This window comes from Rhopilema esculentum, chromosome 8, assembly GCF_057945365.1.
Source record: "Rhopilema esculentum isolate cy_ngs chromosome 8, ASM5794536v1, whole genome shotgun sequence".
Taxonomy (NCBI): Eukaryota; Metazoa; Cnidaria; class Scyphozoa; order Rhizostomeae; family Rhizostomatidae; genus Rhopilema; species Rhopilema esculentum.
The window spans coordinates 8,843,367-8,869,655 of record NC_142822.1 but is presented as its reverse complement, the minus strand read 5'-3'; the positions used below and the strand labels follow the sequence as shown (position 1 = coordinate 8,869,655).

At 36.7% G+C, this 26,289-nt stretch overlaps 1 protein-coding gene across 4 annotated transcripts in view; it reads left to right on the top strand.

The window, feature by feature from the left end:
• Positions 1-26,289, top strand: part of LOC135694340 (major facilitator superfamily domain-containing protein 8) — a 36,394-nt gene that overhangs the window by 8,980 nt on the left and 1,125 nt on the right. The window contains exons 1-10 of one of the 4 annotated variants that reach the window (XM_065213027.2): positions 15,156-15,372; positions 16,948-17,024; positions 17,674-17,789; positions 18,250-18,293; positions 18,890-19,133; positions 19,752-19,865; positions 22,137-22,307; positions 22,842-22,929; positions 24,764-24,898; positions 25,577-25,680. In XM_065213027.2, the coding sequence (XP_065069099.2) occupies positions 16,993-17,024; positions 17,674-17,789; positions 18,250-18,293; positions 18,890-19,133; positions 19,752-19,865; positions 22,137-22,307; positions 22,842-22,929; positions 24,764-24,898; positions 25,577-25,680 (1,048 nt within the window). In that variant the 5' untranslated portion in view covers positions 15,156-15,372; positions 16,948-16,992. Of the gene's footprint in view, positions 1-584; positions 756-1,330; positions 1,419-3,735; positions 3,871-4,570; positions 4,675-5,473; positions 5,671-7,398; positions 15,373-15,396; positions 15,632-16,947; positions 17,025-17,673; positions 17,790-18,249; positions 18,294-18,889; positions 19,134-19,751; positions 19,866-22,136; positions 22,308-22,841; positions 22,930-24,763; positions 24,899-25,576; positions 25,681-26,289 lie in introns of those variants that run through there. The other 3 variants (XM_065213028.2, XR_016143960.1, XM_089109767.1) reach the window with 3 other exon arrangements.

The following is a 26,289-nucleotide window of genomic DNA, read 5'->3' as shown; positions in this document are numbered from 1 at the left end:
GGGACCTCATAATCACGGATTCCGTTTTAAAACGAAATTTATAAAAAGAAACAAACTAACAATTAAGAAGTAAAACCTTTTAAATGAATGAAAGAATTTAAGCTATTCGTAAGGGTGTTGTCGGAAAATTTTTTGCTCGCCTCGCTCTCAAGAGGCCTCCTCTTTTCCATATCCCCCTCGGGCCTCCTAATGCTTTCGGCAGCCCTTGATGGCAGACAGAAAGGAGAAGTGCGCTGAGCTTTGAGAAAATAACGAAGCCATATACATAATTAATATGTAAAGGAATCAAATAAAGACTCATATATGCCTTTATCGAATCAACGGAGACCAAACTCCTGAATACTTTTGAACAACATCTATTAGGGCATGGTTTATGCTACTAACATAATATAAATTTCACTTCAACAACAAAGATGCTATTACTGCAATTTGACAGGGATCTTAGTTTTCATTCGAGATACGGGATATATATATTGAATTATTATTATATATTTATATTGAAGATTGAATTAGGAGCTTTCGATTTAAACAGCCTCAGCCCAATCGAGGCGAGAAAGCTAATTTCGAACTTTTTCCTTTTTCAGCTTTGCAAGCTGTAGCCGTACCCCTGCTTGGCAAAGGACTACATTATTCGTTTGTGAAAATTGACATTTTCAACATTGCTGGATGGATCGGAATAGTGACGACATTTTTCAGAATATTCATCATCCTTATTTGGTTCAAAGAACACAACATTGATGTGAAAGACAGCACAGGCAATATCTCATATCCTTTTCCTTTAATATCATGCAGTATATTACAAAATCTTAAGATATTTTATATTCCCCATTCCATTTTCGAATGAATTTTTTCTAAAGAGTATAACGTGCATTTTAATTACGCAATTAATTTTTGCAAATGATGAAAGACAAATGGAGAAAAATGTTTTCTATATCTCTCGGTTTGTTTCAATCTTTTGTTGGGAAGAGGCTTCTGAATGATGTTGAACCTGTACCCCGTATACTATTTTTAAACAAGACCGATTTAAGCAAGTGGGAACGCTACAGAGAGTGTGTATTTCTGCTTCTCGAAAAATTAAATGTTATATTCAACTAGAAAATTAAATAGGTAGAATATCCAGCTTCTCTAATTGTGTTTATTCATTGCCCATGTGGATCACCTGATGATAAGGAGGCAAAAAACAGGAGTCTGGGCCATCGGCTAGAACTGAATAGGAACCCAAAACCATATGCCTAAAATGCACCTGCCACAGAGCTGTTATCTTCTAGGTTCGAATCATATATCAAAAAGATCTTTATGTATTTTCATATATACTGTGTTTCAATTCTAGGTGATCTTCCAAAGCCGAACCTGCGTGCTGCTTTCGTTACGATATTTGCATTTTTCGTCCTTTGTTGTGATGTTGCGATTATTGAAACGTAAGCTGAAGTTTATATCGTACTAGTTTTCAAAAATAATTTGATCATTCTTGTAGCATAAGTAATGGGTGTACAAGCGGTGTTATTCTGTGATAGGACTATTTGCAAAGGGGAACGTGTTGGTAGAGGAGGTTTGAGGGAGAAGGGGTATTGGTAAAGGAGGTTTGAGGGAGAAGAGATTTGGTCATATAAAAAAAATAAATGCAAACTGACGGTGTAGGAGAAAAGGGGCTAGAAAATGAATAGGAGAGTCTTGTGTCAAAATTAAAGTAGAAGCTGGTAAAAGATGCAGAAAAGAAAAATGATGAGAAAAATATTTCAAAGTGAGATACAAACTCTATCTATTTACACCGATCGGAAAATATTCCTTTAATATAGAGGAATTTACAAACTACTATTTTCACCCAATGATGTTCAAAATGTCGTTCAAGATATGTTAATCTATGGCTAAATTTCAATTGGTTTGGTTTCACAATCTAAAATAACAGCAAGTTTTATTTCTGTAACCGTTTTTCTTCTGATGCTCGTAAGAGAAAGATTGGTTTATTCTGTTCTCTAGCCTCTCGACAATGCATCCTACAAAACCGACACAAAATTTAACGAACACCTGAAAAAATATGATTGATAGATGCATTATTCAAGGAACTTTTTCAAACTTCTTAAAAAGGGCTATAGTCTCATCTGTCTAAAAGAAAAAAGATTCTTTCAATAAGGAAAATTATAGACCAATAACACTTTCAAAGGTATTTGAAAAAGCAATAGAGCTTCAATTTCTCCATTTCTTGAAGAAAAATTTTCGAAATTCTTATGCGCTTATAGAAAATAGTTTTCCTTCCAGCGCGCTCTTTTTAGACTTATTGAAGACTGGAAAACAGAACTGGAATTATGTAATTTTGCTGATGACAACACGATATCTGTCACTGCAAAAAATTCTGATGAACTATTGCAACTTGTAAAAATTAACATAAAAAAATGTCTTGGTTGGTTTGAATCTAATGAAATGGTTGCAAATCCCTCTAAATTTCAAGCTATCACAATCAGCAGCAAAGTAAAAATGCATAAATGAGTTTTAAATTGACCAAGAATTTGCAATAAAAATAGAGAAAAACGTTACTTTGCTTGGTGTTCAGATCGATGAAAATTTAAAGTTTGATGCTCATATCGATAAGATCTGTAAAAAAGCAGCTAAACAGTTAAATTCTTCAAAAAGAGTGGCAAGATTTGTGGGCGACAGAGAAAAAGACAATTATGAATCATTTATACTATGTCATTTCAATTATTGTTCATTGATATGGATGCTATGTGGTAAAGGAGTCAGGATAAGCTAAAGAAAATTAACGAGAGGGCATTAAGACTAGCCTATTCGGACTATTCATCTTCGTACAAAGATTTAATTGCTAACTCAAAAGAAACTACCATATATGTACAATCAGTTAGAATTTCAGCGCTCGAAGTTTATAAAACATTTAAAAACCTTATTAATCCTGTTCTCATGAAAGACTTTTTTGTATCGAAAACAACAGGTCATAACCTTTGACTCAAAAACCCCCTGGACATTTCAAAAGCCAGAACTACCAATTATGGTATCAGATCATTAAGTTTTCAAGGGCCTAAAATCTGGAATTCACTCCGGGAATCAATTAATACAGCACAAAATGATAGACAATTTAAGAAGCTGATCAGAGCTTGGTTCTTTGAAAACAAGTGCGCATGCTCATTTTGCAGTAAATAAACTGTCTTATGCAATCCTTGAAATTATTTCATGTAAGTCTTAATTACTGTATATTCACTATTGTAAAAAACTAACATTAATTAATCTACAATATAATACAATACAATACAATTCTGATTTTCCTTCTAGATAGTTGCGTGACCTTAGTAGTTATTAGCATCGAGCACCACTTGTGATACCAGTAAGCAGTCACCGTCTCTTCAAAGTGATATTTTTCGCTATTTCGTGTCATTTATAGTTATACAAAGTTAAATAATAGCAAACTACGAAAGATGATGATGTGTGTTGTTTGTGTGTTAATTTGTATTTGTTTTTACCAAGCATATTTAGGTAGCTTTTAGGGTAACACTGAGGGCCTTGGCTACATAAAACTGTTTGTATAGGTCAACTGTATTGCAAAATTCTTACTCAGAAGCAAAAATTTCATTTTTTAATTTCTTTATTTTTTCATAAAATTTCAAGGCAATTGCGTTACACCTTTCTTATGATTGTTTCATGCCCTCTTATGGAAGATAATGTGTTTATTCATTTTATTCAATCATGTAAATATTTAGTGTTCAGTGCTTCTTTCTCAATCATTTCTAGTATGACAAGTCCATTGCTTGCAGAAGAGTTTGCCCTGCGAAAAGACGAAGCAGTTCTGTACGCTGGGATAACCCTGTCTTCGTTAAGTGTTATCAACTTAGCAGCTTATATCATCATCAGACGTACACAAAACAGGTTCCTTACTTTTAAATTATATTCTTATTCCTTAGCCCAATTCCGAAAAAACTAATTATATATGGGTGATCATCAGGGATGTCAAAAGTATTTCAAACTTGAAGGGGCCTAGGGGAGATGTGACAATAGGTCGCAGAAAAAAGGGTCCTTTTCCAAGACTTCTTCAAACTAACCTCTTAGGAAAAGCTAGGGGCACGTTCCTCAAGTGATGACGCCCTATTTTGGATAGAGATTTTGAAATCCTCAAGGGCAAAATACCGGAATACCAATCATGCTAGTTTTATGTGCCCTTATTCAGATCAGCCCAGAGCCTTTTTCTTTTCCATCCTCCTCATCACTCATTCTTTGCCACCGCAGTCTTTTCTATTTGTCTACAATACTTTATCCTCGAATTCATGAGGCTCTGGTACCCAAGGTATTTCCTTAACTTTAAAGACACATCTCAATTGTTTCAAGCTATGGAAGCAAAGTTCTATATGTCACAGTTGGCTTTCATGTATTTGTTTCAATAGCTTAGGCCTGTGTTGTGTGAGCGGGATTGCCCAACCATTATTACTGACATTTTCCATCTTAATCACAGCACATATTTTACTTAAAAAAAATTCTTTTAATTCTAGTATAGGCAACAAAAGGTCAACTGATTTGTATGCATTAATCAGACTTTAATACAAAACATAAAATAATATGTTATTTTTCTTAGATTTCGCGAAAGGTCCATTCTTTTTGTCGGGTTCGTCGTCTTGCTCTTGGCATTTGTTATCTTCTTGCCTTGGGGAAGTGAGCACCATAAACTTCAAACGAAAGGTGCGTTCACAGAGCTTTAACCTTGTCTACACAAAAGCAGGACCAGAATTCTTTTGAATACGATCAAAGGTGCTTAAATAGGATCAAATCCAAAACCTATTACAAAACCAGGATTGGACCAAGTTGAGATCCATTAGCGACATGTATGCGCATTTTAAACTTTTTTAGCAACGCTGCATTTAGAGAGAACGTGAAAAACGATTTATCAGAAGCAATATACCCTCAACGGAAAGCACAATTCGCCAAAATGTTTGGAAAAAAAGAACTTCCACCCTGCGTAAGGATCTTGCTAATAAAGCACATTTGGACCTGGAACGGCTGTCTCAGCCCAAAATCAGGAAAATCTTAACAAGGGGGTTCTGCCCACTGCACTCAGCCCCCCTCTCCCTAGCAATTACTGCTAGGATCGAACAGTTTCTATATAGGGATGCCACGTATTCACTCTCCTGTAAACAGGGTTAGGTTGGCGCAAAAGGTTAAACAATCACATTTTCGTACGTCTGTTGGTTATAAACGTTATAACCGTTATAAACGTCACGGTTATAAAAATATTTCTAGAGAGATTTCTGTTTATTAATTATCAGCTACATTTTTATGAAAGGTTTTCCCTGGTGTTTACCTTTCAGTGCAGTGTCCATTTCTTCACAAAGAAGTTACTATAATATAATTATTTGTTAACTTATGAAATTACTTACCACTTTAAACAAACATATGCGCTACATTTTACGATATAAATTTTTGGAGCGTTTGTTCTATTCTTTTTCTGTAGATCTAAACAAATTTTGGTTTGTCTTTTCAGAAGTAGTTATTGTTGGAAATGTTTCAAAGGTAGTATTGTCTCCCGGTTGCCCAATCAAGTACAATTGGTGCAAAACCACGCCCAAGATACGCCCAATACAATTTGCTATTGGGATTTTTTTTGCATTCGTTGGATTTGTTATGCCCCAGTTTATCATCAATCTACTATACTCGAAAGTAATTGGGCCAAGGAAACAGGTGAGACAGCACTATATTTGTCTTATTCAAGAAGATTATTCTTTATAACACTAACAAATGTATCATCAAAATGTATTGGTCAAGGAACCATGCTATCAGCAATAGCAGGGACGGGCCACTTAAAAAAATGAAAAAAGAAATCTAGCAATAGAAAGGCATAATGGTGCTAATATCGAAAGTCAAAAAAAGCCCATTTACTATCTGTATCTAAATTCTATCAGATTTTATCCTTCAAATTGATGAGCGTATTTAGTTCATACCATATTTATCAGCGGCATCATGCTCACTGAATGGCCAATAAGCTTTGAAATCGTACCATTGTCGTCTCAATTGTGTACGTCTTTATTCATTGCCGTATTTATCAGAGGCATCATGAATCCTGAAGGATCTTGAGGCCATCACGTTATGATATCTCACCGCTTTCATCTCAATAAGTTAGCGTGTACGTCTTTATTCCATTCGTATTTATTAGCTGCGTCGTGTACACTGCAGGCCAATACGTTATGATATAACACCGCTTTCATCTCAATAAGTTAACGAGTACGTCTTTATTCCATTCGTATTTATCAGCCGCGTCGTGTACACTGAAGGCCAATACGTTATGATATCAGACCGCTTTTATCTCATAAGTTAATGTGTACGTCTTTATTCCATTCGTATTTATCAGCCGCGTCGTGTACACTGAAGGCCAATACGTTATGATATCAGACCGCTTTTATCTCATAAGTTAATGTGTACGTCTTTATTCCATTCGTATTTATCAGCCGCGTCGTGTACACTGAAGGCCAATACGTTATCATATAACACCGCTTTCATCTCAATAAGTTAACGAGTACGTCTTTATTCCATTCGTATTTATAGGCGGCGTGGTGTACACTAAAGCCAATACGTTATGATATAACACCGCTTTCATCTCAATAAGTTAACTAGTACGTCTTTATTCCATTCGTATTTATCAGCTGCGTCGTGTACACTGAAGGCCAATACGTTATGATATCACACCGCTTTCATCTCAATAAGTTAACGACTACGTCTTTATTCCATTCGTATTTATAGGCGGCGTGGTGTACACTAAAGCCAATATGTTATGACATCACACCGCTTTCATCTCAATAAGTTAACGAGTACGTCTTTATTCCATTCGTATTTATCAGCGGTGTCGTGTACACTGAAGGCCAATACGTTATGACGTCACACCGCTTTCATCTCAATAGGTTAACGAGTACGTCTTTATTCCATTCGTATTTATAGGCGGCGTGGTGTACACTAAAGGCCAATACGTTATGACATCACACCGCTTTCATCTCAATAAGTTAACGAGTACGTCTTTATTCCATTCGTATTTTTCAGCGGTGTTGTGTACACTGAAGGCCAATACGTTATGATATCACACCGCTTTCATCTCAATAAGTTAACGAGTATGTTTTTATTCCATTCGTATTTATCAGCGGCGTCGAGAACACTGAAGGCCAATACGTTATGATATCATAGAGTATTCACCTCAATACGTTATTGCGCAAGTCTTCATTTCATACCCTATTCTTCAGCCGTTCAAAAGAAATGCAGACCAATTTTGTATGATAGCGTGCAGTATCTTGTAAACGGGTCCTTACATTAAAATAAGAAAATGTCAAAATCACTTTAGAGCCCCTTTATCCTTACATGGTTACAAAGTATCTCATTGATTTTGAAGGTTTGACTGATTTCAATTCTTTATTTTTTAATTAGGGTTTGTACATGGCCTCTTTCAGCTGTGCTGGCTCATTTGGAGATTTGGTCGGACCACTGGTAATGACTTCATTGTATGCACATTTTGGACCCAGAGGATTGTTTCTTTGTGCAGCGATTGTGAACTTGATAACTGCTACCATGATTGCAGGTTTTCAAACAATATTAGTTCCATTCGAAGAATATATTAAAGTACCTGGCGCCAATAAGTGATAATTTAAGTATACAAAACAATATATGATTGGGTTATAATTTTTTAGAGACTAAATCATGCTCTGTCTATGTAAAGATTTGACTTACCTGAGTCTCAAAAATGTCAAACTTTGAGAGCTTATTATTTTTGGGCTATTTCTTGTGAAAACCAGTTCTAAAAGGCAAATATTGTCTTCCATATACTTTTTCTGGAACGTTTTCTAAACTCTATATAAAATGCGGATGGCCGTCTTACACGATCTGAAGTTTCATCTTGAGCATATGTATTGTATTTATCTATTTGATGTAAGTCTAAAATATTCTTAGGTTAGAACGTATGGAAAAATCTGCAAGCCAAGTTTTGACGGCAAAAGAACAATATCTCGGAAAATAATCTAGAGAAAACAATAGGAAAGAAAATTCCTAATTGGACTGTACCCCTTCTTCCTTGTATGCATAAAAATTGTATTGATTTTGACGTCCTTTTTTGTCTTTGTAAAAAAAGCAAAGAATTTGGTAGCTTATGGGAGACAGCGTTTATTGGTTTCCTCTAATAGGTGTGCTGTTTTTTTTTTGAATTGATGTACCAAAAATGCGATAGGGGATGTCTCAAAAAGTACCCTTACCACCTTCAAGACAACTGCTGACATGTTACCCCTGTTAAAGTTTGACTTTTAGAATAGAGTACAATCTCAGCCTGAATATTTTACCACATAACTCGGTAAAACCTTCCCTCCATTTAGACGTCATAAAATTACTGGAATGACAACTTCAAGTCTAGAAGTATTTCAAGTCTATAAGTTCTCTTTGAAGTCAAACTTCGATAATACAACGTTGCTGTCGAGTTCAACTTTGTTTGGGGTTGATGCCAAAATTATCTGGATATTTCGTGGAAATCATTGCAGGAAAAGTCGCTTTAAAATGAAGTTTTTCAGGTTATCACCAAGCAACTGACGCACTTTGCAGTTGAGAAGGTTTTCGGTCTTCCAGTTCTTCCCAAATCAGCAGTTGGTCAAAACGTTTTTGTTCTGAGGCCGAGGCTCGCTTGATGAGTCCAGATTTCAAAACATCGAAGGGTTGATAGTAGGAGGTGAGATGAGAATACCCCTTATTTCTTGCGCAATGTCTGGCTGGAGCAAAAATATCACGTCAGCAAATTTCGTTGACTGTGACGTGATGTTGCGAGTCAGAAACTGTGCTTCAACTTGAACAAACCAAACAATTGGATCGTTAGGCCCGTATGGAGGAAGTTTCAAGGCAAAATCTTGGACAGTAGGCGATGTAGCAGAAGCGGTCGATGTTGATGGTGATGCAGAGGCAGTGGATGGCGAATCGTTGTTCATGGTGGTGTTGAAATGGCAATGAAAATGGCTTGGAATGGGTGGGCAAAATAACACCAAATATGAACAAGCAAGAACCCAAGAATAAACGGCGATAGAATTGAAATAACAGCAAAAACAACGTCGTGGTTACCAATTAAATAGCTCTTTTTGTAGCTGTGCATGAATAAATAAACTATTAATAAAAGAGTTGTAAATCAACGATCTCACCAATCTTTATCTTCTTGATTTTGGTTCAAACTGCCTTAGGCCATCGACACAATAAAAACAAATCTGCGGTGTGTTTGTGCGTCTTTACGTCAGCGAAATTAAAACTAACCACACAAACGAAATGAAAACTAACGTCTTTACCTCGGGTTACTATACAAAGAAAGCCTTCTTCTCTTCCCTACTGTTTCTGCTTTGCCAAAATGGCCTTGTAAGCTAGACTCTACCTGCTACTTTTGTCTTCATTAAGCGCAAGGCAGATTATTTCATCGTTAATTGATTGCTGTATTTGTTTGCGTGACATTTGCCACAACAAAATATCTTATTTCATCGAATGTAGCGCGCGTCGATGTGAAGGACAAGGCCCCGCAAGGCAACTCTCACCCTCGGAAATGAATGCTTGTAGACCGTTGTGTAGACCGTGGCTGTTTCTTCGCAATTTTCTGACTTGTCAGGGGGAGGTTTGCCCCCAAAATCACCCAAAAGGTGTATAATAATACCCCTCAAAGATAGAATTAACCTTTGTATGAGTTCCATGAAGAAAACGGCAAAATATGACGAAAATCCCACGGTCTGCACTCAAAAGGAGAATTAGATCTAGAGTACTTCAAATTCAATTATCAGAAAGTGTAGACCGTTGACACTTTCCTGAATTTCCTCAGTTTTACAACTTGTATCGATCTGAAAACCTACAATATCTTTAATACCAGCCATGCACACCTACTGACGAGGTTTTGTCTACTTTCTTTGGAAAATACGATTTTTATGAACATTTTAAATGTGTAGACCGTGGCTGTAGACCGTTGATAACCATTGGCAATAGGCATTTTCATACTACATCACGTGCCCAATAGGAAAAGAGCGTTCTTTCAATTCCTAGCATACTTTAACAATGGAAAACGAACAATTATAATTGGCACAAACCATTTTCCAATTACTGGGACAAGGGAAGGTAGAAAATAATAGGGAATGGGGTGTCTATGAGCGCTACCATGTTGCCACATGTAAATGCGAAGGAGCATAGCCTAAGCAAATTTATTAAATTCGTAGATGGTTTTGGGAGGGTTATGGTGGATAAAATTGAGCCATTTGAAAGTTTTCTCACCAGCATGTTTTTCGCAATTATTTATATCATGCATGGTTTGTAGACATTCTCATGAAATTTTTTGTTTTTTTCATCAAAAATTAAACTATAAACAAGGGGACTTTTCAGCAAAAAAAACACTTTTTAAAAAGCACTAAACTGAACAGTTTTTCCTTTGAAAATGATAGTTTTCTTAAACCGATGATCGAATTCTGCACAAAATACTTGCATTCAATAGTTATTTAAATGATATTGACGGAAAAAATCAGTAGAATGTTTTTTGTAACAAATAACAATACTCGGATATCTACTATATCAATCTGTAACGACACAGGGTTCCCTTACGGACAGTATCACGTGACAATTGCACCATTGCGCTGTGATTGCATCAGCGTCTGTAAATATGTTTTTTGTATTACGTAATTATTATTTTAAGGTTTGCTTAGGTTATATAAAGGGTTGTTTCATAAGTTAGGAGTAGTCTTGTCGAAAGTTTTGCCGTACTGCTTGGAGCTCTGCCGCTAGTTTTGTCGTGCCTGTTGAAGCCGTGTCGTTATTTGTCGAACTTGTTGTTAGCCGTTAGTCGTATCATTGCCATAAAAAGAAGAATTTTGATCTTATCTGCCGTTGCCGTATTTTTGAGAATTTCTGCCTACAAAGAACTCACGTTTGTAAAACCCCCATTTTAAGAGGTTTTACAAATCGTTCAGAGTCCCAATCCCCTCCCCCCCCTTTTAACTGGGTAAAAAGTAAAAATTTTGAATTTTCATCAGCAGCAGTGAGATCAGCACCATCGAAAACCTTAGGGTAGGACAATGTTTTGATGTCGCAGATTGCTTTTTTTTAGAACATTTTTCAGACAATGCCTGCCAAAAGTCTTGGAACACTGATGCCCATTTCCAAGGTCAAAATCAATCATCTACAGATTACTATCCCCTACAGAACAATGTTGGTTTACTATCAAACGGGTTAGGATTGTAGGAAGCACTTTCTTTAGCGCTTCTTTTATGATATTTCTCTAACAAGGATGAAAAATGTTTTGAGCCGATCAGACTGTTTGTTTACATTTTCAGCCAGCCAATGGTATAGCATAAAAAACAATAGAAATCTGAAGAGAAAATTGAATCGAATTAGACGCAACAGCGATGCTCGCATCTCCTATCCAAAGCTGTGGGGAAAAACCGGCGCCACAAAAAGTTAACGCTGAACGCGAAAATTGTCATTATTGAGGTTCTTGATACAATTGTGCCTAGCAAAGGAGTATATCTAAAAATTTGTCGTCTCCATTTTAAAAATGTGGTGGTTAGCCAGAGATAAGCGATGAAACGTTTAGCCCATTTTTGCCCTGATTGAATCTGCTCACGTTGGTTATTGTTGGTTGTACTCCAAAACGGCATCATGTCATTTATTGAAAAACAGGTCATTTTTCACCTACAAAGTATTTACATAGTAGCTTTTAAAGTTAAACGGTGAGGTAATTATCAAACTCGGGTTTCTCCCTTCATTTTGCCTTTTTCCTGCATGTTCTTAACCCTAGGACAGTCCGTCAGCTTTCTTTCATAGAGTGCGTTTTAAGGTGTTGCGTACAGCAGAAATGCATACCCTATCTTGAAAAGATAGCGGCATTGTTGCAAAAATTTATTCCAAAATCATTTGCCTATTCCTGCTTTTGGTAGGTTTGTAGGTGCTAGCAATGGTTCTTCTCATGGCAAAGTTTTATAGGAGGATTTGTCAACGAATTTTGTAGGAGGGCACGAATTGATTATCGTTCATTTTTCAAAAAAATTTATCGATAATATAATTGATATATTTTGTCTCTGTTGTGGAAAAGATTCGCTTTCTTGATGAAAATGTGTGAGATTTCAAAATGCTTATTAGTTAAAATTGCTTTAATTACGTTACATTTTAATTTTTTTACTAATGTAAGAAGCTCGCATGTGTTAGAGTACACTCCGTAAAAATTTGGGCATTATTATTTTTGGGCAAAGAAATTTCAGCCCCCCCCCCTACCTGAACTCACCTCGTACGCCTATGTCTGGTACCCAGGGTAGTTATTGATGAATATTCAGATTAACACAACAAGTTGCTTTTTTAGGCAACCGTAACTCTATTTTGGTTACATTTAACGAATTAAATTGAATTGAATTGAACTAGCGAAGAAGCTAGCAACATGTCTTCCCCATTGTTTTCGGTTTTTTCTCTATTCCAGTTATTTCTTTCGCTTAACATTATTAAAATTTAGTTATAAAAAACATTATTTTCAGTTTTAGATTATTTTCCACGCGGTTATGCGATTTTAAGAAAAATATTGCACAGGTTGACGGTTTTGCGAAAATTTCAGTTGGTTATTCGGTTTCCTGCCCCCAAAAACATTTTTGAATACTGTTTAACTTCTTCCAAAAACGGTTACAGAAAGGCTCCTTTCTGCAACATTTTTGAAGAGAAACTTTTTGTATTATTTGTAGTAATTTCATTTAACGAGGTTTTTGTCGTTAATTTGGATTTTGAAACCCTTATCTTTGTTCGGCTACTGCCTCCGCGCTAAGAATTCTTGTGGTCTTGATTATTTTTTGTATGAAGTTGAGGTCTAGTAGATAACCATATTGCAACATGAAAAGTTTAAAACGACAGCTTGCTATTGAAATTCGTTTAAAGAGTTAAGAATATTGTCAATAAACAAACTTACCGGCCTTAGGACAGAAACCATTGTAGCCAGTAGAAATGCGATTTTAGAACAAGTAAGTACAAACAGAAAGGGAAACACGTTTCTAGCTAGATTATTTACGTAACAATGTATTTAACTGCAATGAGTGCAACAACCGACACGCCCCTCCCGTTCCAACAGGTTCGATGTTGTATTTCGTCTAAATTCGACGAGACAAGGTTAGAAGAGGGGTAATATTTTGGCAATGTATTTTTTGTGATGTAAACCTATGATTGTAAAACTGTCTTTACGTAACAAAAATTTGGACATGGCCCTTCCTTATTGGAAAAATTGGCGCTCCATGTTGGTAAACGGGCCTTTTCCGACAATCTAGTGGCTGGTGCCGCCCCTGTTGGTAGCTTCTATCAGCTTTCGTACCTTTTTCGCGACTCTCAAAGTTGGAGTATTTGCTTCAGGGAAGATTAAGTCAGCCTACGTTGCACTATCGAAGATTGACTTCAAAGAGAGCCAGACTTGATGAAATTGTCAAACCAGAAGGATATACAGCTTTATCAAAGTGCCCAAACCCCTTTCTTTGGGGTTAGAATATTATCACCCCCAAAATATAATGTCATTCTTTCCTTTCTTTACAAAAAATTACAAAAGATTTGATGCATACAAGGTAGAAGGGGTACAATCCCTTTTGAAAGCCGCAAAGAAGATAAAAAAGCCGATAGAGGCTACCAAGCATAAGAATGGCTGAATATGTATATGAGTCGCTAGTAAGTCTTTGTTCTCCTTTGACAGAGGAAGCATAAAAATAAGAACTTTAATTGCAACTATCCTGCAAATCTAAGCTATGCCCAAAATTGCAGAGTACAAAACTGATAATAATCATTGAGATCTACAAACTCCCAATGTCAGATTAGCACTGTCTGAAAACTTGAATTAACATCTTTTACAAAATGCACGACACAGACCCCTCCATCCAGGGGCGGATCTAGAGCAAATTTGAAGGAGAAGCAGTTGGTAGTAGGGGCGCTGAAAATTTTTCGAAAATTGATGACGAGAGTATGCTGTATACAACAATTTCAGATCCACTTTCGGAATAAACAACATAACTTTCAGGTAATCCTTGAAGCAAATTAACCTATCAGTCTCAGAAACTTTTTTAGCTGATTCTCAATCTTCAAAAGGGGCGCATAATTTCCAAAAAGGGGCGCCAAACTTGCTTCAACTCGTCGAAAGAGGGGCAACTGCCCCTAGTTGCCCCCCCTTAAATCCGCCACTGCCTCCATCCAAACTTTCAGACCTTCAAAAAGAGTTGAAGTTGGAACTTGTAGCCTGTTCGGATTGCAGTCCACCTTGACAAGCAGTAATCGATTGGCCTGTTAAGCAATAATAGCAGAGCCAAATGTTCTCGCTCTGTTATCAACTCTTGGTCCGGAGAACGTTTTCACAGAATAACAGATGTTTTTTAATGGAAATAATTGCAACCGCAGATTGTGCAATGCTCTTGTTAAAGGTTTGGGAGTTTTTATATGATTTTTCGCACATTTAAAGATGAAAAAATTGCAAACTGCATGCTAATTTTAATCTATTTATTGTTGGTGTTAATAAAGTGTTGATATAATAACTGAAATTCAATTTTTTGGCTTACACAGCTCATTAGCGATAGATTTAAATTGTCAATATAAAGAATTAGTTGAAAATAAAAAAATCAACTAATTTGCGAAAGAGGTATAAAACATACCCCAAAATGGATTCACAATGAATAGAAAGGTGTATACTAAAACAAAGATTTTTCTGCAAAAAAGCGGATGTCCCAAAGTGTACCCTTACCATCTTCTAGGCAACTAGTGCCACTGCTGACCTCTTACCCCTGTTAGAATTTGAAAGTTAATATATTCAGAATGATGCAGATTTGGCCAAAATATTTTAAAGCTCTCTTTGTTTATTTTTTGGGAATATTTCTCTGCTTTAAACAAGTCCCAAACTCGACTTCTTCTTAGAGCAGCTTATTACTTACTGAGATTGTTCTGCATAAGTATTGATAAAAAGTGAATTAAATACTCTACATTGATAATCTTTCAGAGCAACATGTCTCAGGGGCAGCTTGGGATGGCAATAAAAGTATTTCTTTAATATCTTTTTATTTCAAAGAAAGAGACCTTGGTTTCTCTTAGATCGCTAGAAATTCATTTGGCTTTTTTATCCGCTGCCACTTTTTTACAACAATACCCTAAATCGATCATCTTTCAGAGAACCATATCTACAAAGGCTGGAGGCTAAACAAGGTTTGTGGCTATATGCATGACGCCTCATTGCTGAGTCGTAAAGATTTTATGTTCTGTATACAATGGGATCTTTTGGTTGCTTGAACTGGTGGCAGTTAAATACATTGTTACGTAAATTATCTTAATAGGAACATTTTTCCCTATCTGTTTGTACTTACTTGTTCTATAATCGCATTGCTGCTGGCTACAATGGTTCCTGTCCTAAGGCCGGTAAGTTTAATTATTGACAATATTCTTAACTCTTTAAACGAATTTCAATAGCAAGCTGTCGTTTTAAACTTTTTATGTTTCAATATGGTAATCTATTAGACCTTCATACAAACAAGAATCAAGACCACATGAAGCAAATTCTTAGCGCGGAGGCAGTAGTGGAACAAAGATAAGGGTTTCAAAATCCGAATCGACGCCCAAAACCTTGCAAAATTACTGCAAAGGATATTCAAAGTTTCTCTTTGCGAATGTTGTTGAGGTAAACCTTTCTGTTTTTGGAAGATGTTAAACAGTGTTCAAAATTGTAGGAAAGCAACGCAGATTTACAAAATAAATTTCAAACTTCCATCGTCAGAGATCGTCTCAAATCCAATTGTTGTTTCCTTTTATATTCACCAGTTTTTCTTTTCATGAATATACATAGTTTGCGATGAAATAATCAATGAAAGTAGCGATTTGTAATAAATTTAAAAGTTTTCACAGAAGGAGTTGGTTTTCTCTCCTCCAGTGGTCATTAGGCACACGGTGCTGATTGGACAACTAAACTATACCGGTCACGTTCTTGCATTTTTCTCATTGACATATTTTGGATCATGACAAGTAGGCCCGATAATAATACAAAGTGCAGCTAGTCTTGCCTTCAGATCAGCTCAAAAACCAGTAGATTTCAATGAAACTCTTCAGCGCCAGCTTCTATCAAAAGTTATGAAAATAGCAAAACACTGTACTTATTACGTATCTGGTAAAAGAAATAAACCTTGGCCTGATCCAGATTTGATGGACTTCTTTATTATAATCGTTTTATTATAATGTCTATTCCAACTGTCAATTTAATTTTCAATTTGCAATTCCAAAGATTAGATGCCAATTGTACTCTGCCTAATAAAAGTGAGATGTAAAATTGTTGAAATGTTGGATTAAGAGGTCCCGATTATTATTGTCATTGGCATGGTACTATGAGATTTATTGACGTACTTGTGCAATTTAGTGCATATATGTTCATGTTTTGAATAAGTATGCTAAATGTGTCCTTTGATTGTCTTTATTTTAAAAAAGGACAAAGGTTTTCAAGGAGCAACTTTGCAATTAGCAATCAAGAGTTTTTCCCCACAAATGAAATTTCGGCAGTGGAAGTAAATTTAAAAATTTAAAAAATTTGTATGTAAGCATCAATTTCAGTTTCTGCAAAAAACGTTTGCTTTCCGTAGATGTTGAAGCAAGGGCGCCTGCGCCAGAGGGAGGGGGGGGCAGCCAGGACGATGACACCCCTTGCCCCTCGTAAAATTGAGCATTTTCTTCGTTTTCCTATTTTCAACTTTTTCTTGGCACTGTGCCCCTGCTGCTCTCTTCGTGTACAGGCTTCCCTGTGTTGCAGCTAGTTACTTTTCAAAATAATTTCCAATAGATTTTGAATTAGCTGCCTTATAGGGGTGAGAGCCCCTAAACACAGCTACTCACCCCTAATGGCTGCATGTATCAGTAAGATTTTGGAATAATTAAATAATTAATTCTAATCATGTTAAAGGAACAACATTCACATCTTCTTAGGGTTAAGTGTCTGTTTTCCACTTGTAGATTAACTGAGAAGAAAAATTGGAGTTTTAAAAAGTTTTCATAACTATGGAGAAGGAAAAGCTCCTTAGCGGGGCAAGGTAATTTCATGCTTTTTTAATAAAGATTGATGGATTATGGTTTACAAAAGTCAGGATTGTGGTTTCTTATCTCTTCTATTCTAAGAACTGTAAAATAGTTTTCCTTTTTTTTTCTGTAGATTTCCTCTTTCTCATTCATGCAATTTAAAGAAAAACGAATGATTTGATTTTTCACATAACTTTAAACATGGAAATCATGCAAACTATTTTGACTTGATTCTCACTTCAGAAACAAGTTAAAGCAAAATGCCAGCTAGTTAAAAGTCCTGAGGCATCTACATAGGCCACCTGAGTGGAAAATCTTACGCTGCACAGGCGTATTTCACCTTTTTTTGCTGTTGGCATATTTTGATTTCCATTGTCACGTGCTACGTAAAACTGCACACGCTGACTAATTACAGCAGGGCCCGCGCCACAGGGGGGCCGGGGTGGCCATGGCCCCCACTTTTTTGTAAAGAAAGTAATTTTAGAGCTGCATTAAAAGGAAGAAGAAGCATTGAACCCCTTCTTTTTATAGCCTTGCCCCCAACTTTCAAATTCGTGGCACGGGCCCTGTACAGGCGAATCTTTCCAGCACAGCGTAGTCTAAAAGGAAAGTTACGTTGTGAATAAAGCGATACACGGTATGATACGCGTTATTGTATTGCAGGGATAGTGTGGTAGAGGAAACCACAGATGATGATCAACATGAGACGCCTGAAGAGTACAAATCAAGATGGAGGACAATTAGAATCACTTACTTAACTCAGGCACTCAGTGCAATGGGTAAATTAAATTGAATCGAATTATTTTATTACAAGTTGAAGTGTTGTTGTTGTACACCATGTCAGTATTGCTACCATTATACATACATTTAATCCTTGTATAATATTGTAAGAAAACCTTTCCTTGAAATAATTGAAAAAAAATCTATTTTGAAGTGAAACTATTTTTCAATCAACCTTTGCATTTTGCTTTATAAATGATAGATGGTGCTTTTATTCAGAGATAATGGTATCACTTCAAAGATGGATTGGCACGGGCGGGAGGGGGTGGTATGTCTCAGGAAAAAGATCGTTAAACTTCGGAGGCACATGCCCCAGTTATAACGTCCCTGCATTTAGGTTTCTTGCATGCATGTAATTAGACACATATTCTCAATTATATAATCCTTAACGGCACATTATTTTTAGATCTTCCGTCTTATCTTTTCACAATTATTTCAACTACATTTCTACTTTTTTAGAATTTGAAATCATTTTACCATCAATTTGGCCTTATCTGCAAAAGGTAATCTTCCTCATTTTTCCCCAATCTATTGTATTTTATCAAAGAGATAACTGCAAAGGGGCCTGATTCAATGTGTGCAGCCTGTTTTAACTTATAATTTGTTATCAAGCTTAGCTTGACTTAATTAAATTAAAATATTTGGTCGTTGTAATATTTTCTCTATATTGGGTGCCAGAGTCTTTTGCAATAAATGCGAATGTCCTTTGCAAGAATCTCGTCGCACCCCCCCCCCCCTCTTTCTCACAGCATAAAGGTACTTTGATACGCCAACGATACCCTGGGTGTCAGAGCCACAGAGAATCAAATGATGAAGAACGGAGCGAAGGAGAATGGGAGGAGAACGAAGATTCCATAGAAGTTTCGTCTCTCCTTTCCTCTCCCGTTCTCCTTCGCAATTCCTATCCCCATTCTTCATTCTTTGATTCTCTCTGGCTTTAACACCCAGAATACGCCAACGAATGCATGTTCAATCTAGGACGTAGTACGTAGAAATGTAACGTACAGTGGATTGAAGGACGTGGCATAGAGGACTTAGATGGTCCGACGTATCCTAAAATATGAATGCATTTAAACAAAATTCTGCTTCAATTTTGTAGGTTGACCAAGACGTCAATGCTCAGTTTCTGGGTTTGGTAGTTAGTGGTTACAGCATTTTTCAGATTATTGGTGCCATTTTGTTTGGTGCTTGGTGCAGGTACCGTCCAGCTATCGAGCCATTGTTGGCAAGCGCTTCGCTTCGCTTTATTGGGCATTTCTTGTACCTGTGTGCTGAAAACTATCCTGGTTTTGATGGAAAAATGTTGATTTTGTTGGCAAGGCTCATTGTTGGTTTTTCAGCAGGTAAAAGCTACTTCACTTATATTTGCATTTGATCGTTAAATTATTTTTATTATAGGTTTTTAATCTGAGATTTGATCTTAAAGTAGGTTAGCGATTTGGTATTTGCACTATCATTAATTTCATCCCTACGCGAACCAACATTAGAGTTCTTTACTGATGACGTCATAGTAATCTTTTTTTAGAATTTTTAATTTGATCCTATGGCCTGAAAGAGCATTATTAAAAACCTCTAAATGTGCAAAATCAGTCAAATGAGTTATGAATTGGCTGAGATATGGCCACATGTGTATTGGCTCTTTCCCCATCAAACCTCTGTATTTTGGTGATTCGTTAGCAAACTTCAAATCTTTCATCGGTAATATCCCAACCGATTTTAGACATAGTTGGCCAATATTTGAAAGTATTTCGTGGTGATCTTTTATGTAATGTGGCCAAAATTCAAAAATTCTAAAAATAGGTTTTAGTGAAGTCAGAACTCTATTAGTGTTGGTGTATCATTGCGCAGCATTCAATGGAAGGCCAAGCGTCACAAAAAATCAGCTTTAAACCACCATCCTCCCACCCCGCCCTTTCTTCCCCATCTGATGTTTGGATAGACATCACAATTTATTTTGCCAGGAGATGTAGCTGTTTGTCGTACTGTGGCTTCCCAGTCAACTGCGAAAAACGAGAAGAACAATGCATTGAAAGTCCTGGTTGCATTGGAACAATTTGGAGCTGCAATGGGTCCAGGTGGGTAGATCATACTTCTCTTTGACTGTTTTAGGTTGCGTTACCGAATTTGAAAAGTCATTTGAAAGAAGTTTCTCTAAGTTAGATCAGACTGATCGTATTTGTTAATCCTGTCAGGTCCACTGCACGTAACGATGCAGTATCTAAGGATCACATGTGTTGCGTAAATTTGCCTAGAGACTCAGCGGCTATTGCCCCCCCCCCCTCTATTCTGAATAATGGCTGGATTTCTTGGGAAGGGGGAGTTTAAAATTAGTTTTTATCAATGACAAACCTTTTCAGCACACAGCAAGTTAAAACATTAATCGTTAAGAAACTAATGGACCAACCAAGGAGCTGTCTATTGAGTGTGATGCAAAAGTATTTTTAATGTCATATTTTTGTTGTTGTTAATGCTTTAAGCTTGACCACAATTATTACTTTTTGCTTCGTTGGAGATTTCTTCGATATTTGCCCAAATAATGAAGATAGTTCACGAAAGATCATTTATGCCGAAAGCTGAATGCTTTTTTTGCCAAGCACTCATGACATCGTGAATCATGAAAGCATAAATGCATTATATGTGAAATATGTAACACTACCTACAAAAAACAATTTTTGCGTTTTCAGAAAAGTTAGTTTTTTGCCATCTAAGTTTTTGGCCATCGCCAAGTTGAAACGCCATCAAAAGTATTTTCTGAGGAACAGCATAGGAACTTTTCATGAGGTTCTTTTCAAACTTGTCGGCAAATAGGCCTTAGACACCTACCTTATGAGCAAAACAGCTAGTGACAGCCCTCTCCTCAATTATTTTAGGTGGGTATTCAAAATTTGTATTGCTTTAAAGAAAGCAGTCTACGTATCTGTTCTTTATGCCGGCGCGCAACTGCGAGGAGTCATGGGGGTCTAGCCCCCTACAATTTTTCTCTAAAGCGGATAAGTACCCTCTTTCTTGAAAAATTGCTTGAATATTTGGTTATCACGCTAAAAAGGAAGGTCATAAATGACACATGTAATTGACCTCGCAGAAATACAGAAAAATGATTTGGTCTGACTTTCATGCACTTGTTTGGTCATAAGTCATCATGTTGCAGTAATAGTCTATCTTCAAGCCCCAACTCTACAGCGTGTTTTATGATACGCTGCGCACTGGCTTTGAAGAAGGATGGTTCTGGGACTCAAAAACCAAAATAAAGGCACAATACATTGAACGGAATAGGGCCTCTACGACCACTGGTAAAAAAGTTACAAGAAAGAAACCAAGACATTTTTCAAGCCTGTCATATAGTTGACAGGGTCATAGAGAACCTTTGCATGAAACGAGCGAATGTAGAGAAATATTCGCGGACTGGTATTAGCAAGCAGTAAAGATGGCACAATGAGTTGATGTTCAGCTGTTCCATTCCTTGTCGGTATTACAAATCAACTGAAATCAAGACTTGGGGACAGAACCAGCTGAAGTCAATGCTCGTGGAACTGTTACACCTCCTCCCATCTGTAGTGCGAAGCAAAGAATTCAATAATAACATGTTAAAGAGCAAAATGTCTTCGGATATGGAAAATGATGGGCTGCTTTTCAAAAGTGAGCTGGCACTGGGAAAAGAAGATGGCAGCAGGGCCGACGAGAGGGGGCAAGAGGGGTGAATTGCCCTGGGCCTCGAGGTCTAGGGGGCCTCATAAAGTCATGGATTCTGTTTTAAAATGGAATTTATCAAAAGTAACAAAATTACACTTAAAAAGTAAAACATTTTAAATTGATGAATGTAAGGGTGTGGTCAGAAATATTTTTGCTCGCTTCGCTTGCAGGAGGTCTCCTCTTTTCCAAATTCTCTTTTGGGCCTCCTAAAGCTTTCAGCGGCTCTGGATGGCAGACAGAAAGAAGAAGTCCGCTGAGATTGGAGAAAATAGACGAAGCCATGTACATAGTTAACATGAAAAGGAATAAAATACAGACTCATACATCACAATTTTTTCTCTTTTGATCAGTTTTCCTTGATGGCGTACAATATTTACAGGTTTAGTAACAGCTCATATTTTCAGAAACTACGTTAAGCAACGCAGACCAAACTTCTAAATACTTTTAAACAGCGTCTATTAGGGAATGGTATATGCTATTAATATAATAGAAATTTCACTTAGGCAACGAAGTTGTTATTGCTGCAATTTGACAGGTGTTTTAGTTTTCATTCAAGATACGGGATAAATATATATATTGAATTAGGAGCTTTCGATTTAAACAGCCTCAGCCCAATCGAGGCGAGAAAGCTAATTTCGAACTTTTTCCTTTTTCAGCTTTGCAAGCTGTAGCCGTACCCCTGCTTGGCAAAGGACTACATTATTCATTTGTGAATATTGACATTTTCAACATTGCTGGATGGATCGGAATAGTGACGACAGTTTTCAGAATATTCATCACTCTTATCTGGTTCAAAGAACACAACATTGATGTGAAAGACAGCACAGGCAATATCTCATATCCTTTTCCTTGTAATATCATGCAGTATATTACAAAATCTTAAGATATTTCATATTCCTCATTCCTTTTCCGAATGAATTTTTTTAAAGAGTATAACGTGCATTTTAAGTACGCAGTGAATTTTAATTTTTGCAAATGATGAAAGACAAATAGAGAAAAATGATTTCTATATCTTTCGGTTTGTTTCAATCTTTTGTTGGAAAGAGGCTTCTGAATGATGGTGAATCTGTATCCCGTATGCTGTTTTTAAACAAAACTGGTTTAAGCAAGTGGAAACACTACAAAGAGAGTGTATTTCTGCTTCTCGTAGTTATATTTAACTTGAAAAATAATAGGTCTCTACTTGTGTTTATTCAGTTCCAACGTTGGTCACCTGATAATAAGGGTGAAAAAGACAGAAGTCTAGACCAACGGCTTAATCAGCCTGGATGCACTTGCCACAGGTTTCTTATCTTCTTGGTTCGAATCATACATCAAAACTATTCGTTTGTATTTTCATATATACTGTGTTTCAATTCTAGGTGATCTTCCAAAGCCTAACATGCGTGCTGCTTTGGTTACGATAATAGCCTTTTTCATCCTTTATTGTGATGTTTCAATGATTGAAACGTAAGCTGAAGTTTATATTCAACTAAATTTCAATAATAATTTTACCATTCTGGTAGCATAAGCAATGCGTGTACAATTGGTGTTTTTCTAATGAAAGGACTAGTTGCAAAGGGGAACGTGTTGGTCAGTGGCATGGTGGCAGGGGGGCAGGGGGCCATGGCTCCCCTGAATATGGGCGAAAATAGAGACAAGGGGGCGCCGAAATTGTTTGCTTGTAATATTTGGCTAGGAACATCAAAACTGATCGGTAGGTAGAGCACTTCGCTGTAACTTGCTGTGAACAATCTAATTAAAGGTGCGATTCTACAATCGAAGCACGTTGTTGCGTTGCCATGACCCAATCAACATTTGTGTCAAATGTTTTCGTGTTAACTATGTACGTGGGTTCATGTTTAGCAAGCCAACTAACGAAGATTCGCGTATGCCAAAAATGTTTTCTATAAGTTTGCAGTCGGAACGCCAAATAAACCTGAGTGTACGCCGAAGATCTTCGGGCCAAGTACATGAAATGCACCCTGGCAATCAATGCAGCAGCTTCTTGTTCTTTAAATCGATGTGCACTCTGAACCAAAGTCACCCTTTCTTTCTTTCCCCAACGCATCCTCCTCTCCCAATTTTTTTTCTAAAAATCAATAATCAATGTTTTTTCTAGGCATCGTCGCGATGAATTGTCTATTCTGAGCGGTATGGTAATTTGTTAAGTTTTAGTCTAGGAGGTTCCTTTTTTAGCCATTCTAGAAGGCTTGATTCAAAAATTTTCTTGCGCGTTGGGCCCAACCATACCCGGTCCTCCTATGTCACCAAACTTGATTTTTAGCCACTTCCCCCCCCCCCCCCCTTAGATTCAATTTCGTGGCGCCGTCTCTGTCCGATTCAATGGTGGGATTAAATGCTTGAAACTTTCAATTTGTTGAAAGAACTACTATTTAATTACTACTAAAGAATAACAAACTTGAGCCATGTTTGTATATCATACTTAAAAAATATGATGACATTAGGCTGATAAAATCGCCCATAAGCAGTGCGCGTAATGGACTAAGGTTACCTTTAATTAATAATCAAAAGCTAAGGAGCTCAAAACAAAAATTTGCTTTACGTTATTTTACACTGAAGCTGGTATTCTGGATATAATAAACGAGTTAAAGGGGCCGCCAGCCTGTATGAAACATCAGTGTAATTGAATAGTATGTCTTTTGATTAGTTTTTTATGTTTTATCTGCCGTAATTCCTCGAAAATAGGCCAACTCTCGAAAATTAGCCAATTGGTTTATTCCGTCTATTGACAGTGAATCCTACATAACCAAAAAAAAATTCCACGAACACCTGAAAAAATATGATTAATACAATTTTTGATTTTTCATTTAGACAGGTGCATGATCTTAGTAGTTACTAGCATCGAGCACCACTTGTGATACCAGTAAGCAGTCACCGTCTCTTCAAAGTGATATTTTTCGCTATTTCGTGTCATTTATAGTTATACAAAGTTAAATAATAACAAACTACGCAAGATGATTGTGTTTGTTGTATGTGTGTTAATTTGTATTTGTTTTTACCAAGCATTTGAAGATCACTGATCAGAAGGAACACTGAGACCCTTCCCTATCTAACACTGTTCATGGTCCGACATAACTGAATTCAACTGTATTGCAAAATTCTTACTCAGCAGCAAACAAATCATATTTGAATTTCTTTATTTTCTAATAAAATTTCAAGGCAATTGCATAACACTTTCTTATAATTGTTTTATTCTCTTTTATGGAAGATAATGTATTTATTCATTTTATTCAATCATTTGAATGTTTAGTGTTTATTGCTTCTTTTTCGTTCATCCTAGTATGACAAGTCCATTGCTTGCAGACGAGTTTGCCCTGCGAAAAGACGAAGCAGTTCTGTACGCAGGGATAGCCCTGTCTTCATTAAGTATAATCATCTTGGCAGCTTACATCATCATCAGACGTATACAAAACAGGTTCCTCACTTTTAAGTTATTTGCTTATGCCTTAGCCTCATTCTAAAAAGAAAGCTAGTTATATATGGGTGATCGTCAGGGATGTCAAAAGTATTTCAAACTTGAAGGGGCCTAGGGGAGATGTGGCAATAGGTCGCAGAAAAAAAGGGTCCTTTTCCAAGACTTCTTCAAACTAACCTCTTAGGAAAAGCTGGGGGCACGTTCCTCAAGTGATGGCGTCCTATTTTGGATAGAGATTTTGAAATTATCAAGGGCCAAATACCGGAATACCAATCATGCTAGTTGTATGTGCCCCAATTCAGATCAGCCCAGAGCCTCTTTCTTTTCCCTCCTCCTGATCACTCATTCTACAATACTTTATCCTCGAATTCATATGGCTCTGGTACCCAGGGTATTTCCTTAACTTCAAACTCACATCTCAATTGTTTCAAGCTATGGAAGTAAAGTTCTTTATGTCACAGTTGGCTTTCTTGTATTTGTTTCGAAGGCTTAGGTCTGTGTTGTGTGAGCGGGATTGCCCAACCATTATTACTGACATTTCGCAGCTTGATCACAGCACATATTTTACTTAAAAGAAATTTCATATAATTTTAGTATAGGCAACAAAAGCTCAACTGATTTGTATTCATTAATCAGACCTTAATACAAAACATTAAAATAATCTGTTATTTTTCTTAGATTTCGCGAAAGGACCATTCTTTTTGTCGGGTTCGTCGTGTTGCTCCTGGCATTTGTTGTCTTCTTGCCTTGGGGAAGTGAACGCCATAAACTTCAAACGAAAGGTGCGTTCACAGAGTATTAACCTTGTCTACACAAAAACAGGACCAGAATACATTTGAATACTATCAAAGGATCCAATCCAAAACCTATTACAAAACCAGGATCGGACAAAGTTGAGATCCATTAGTGACATGTATTCGCATTTTAAACTTTTTTAGCAACGCTGCATTTAGAGAGAACGTGAAAAACGATTTATCAGAAGCAATATACTCTCAACGGAAAGCACAATTCGCCAAAATGTTTGGAAAAAAAGAATTTCCACTCTGCGTAAAGATCTTTGCTAATAAAGCACATCTGGACCTGAAACGACTGTCTCAGCCCAAAATCAGGAAAAATCTTAACAAGGGGGTTCTGCCCACTGCACTCAGCCCCCCTCCCCCACGAATTACTACTAGGAACGAACAGTTTCTTTATAATAGGAAGGCCACGTATTCACTCTCCTGTAAACAGGGTTAGGTTGGCGCAAAAAGGTTAAACAATCACATTTTTGTACGTCTGTTGTGTCTGGTTATAAAAATATTTCTAGAGAGATTTCTGTTTATTAATTATTTGCTAAATTTTTATCAAATGTTATGCTTGGTGTTCACCTTTCATTGCATTGTTCGTTTTTT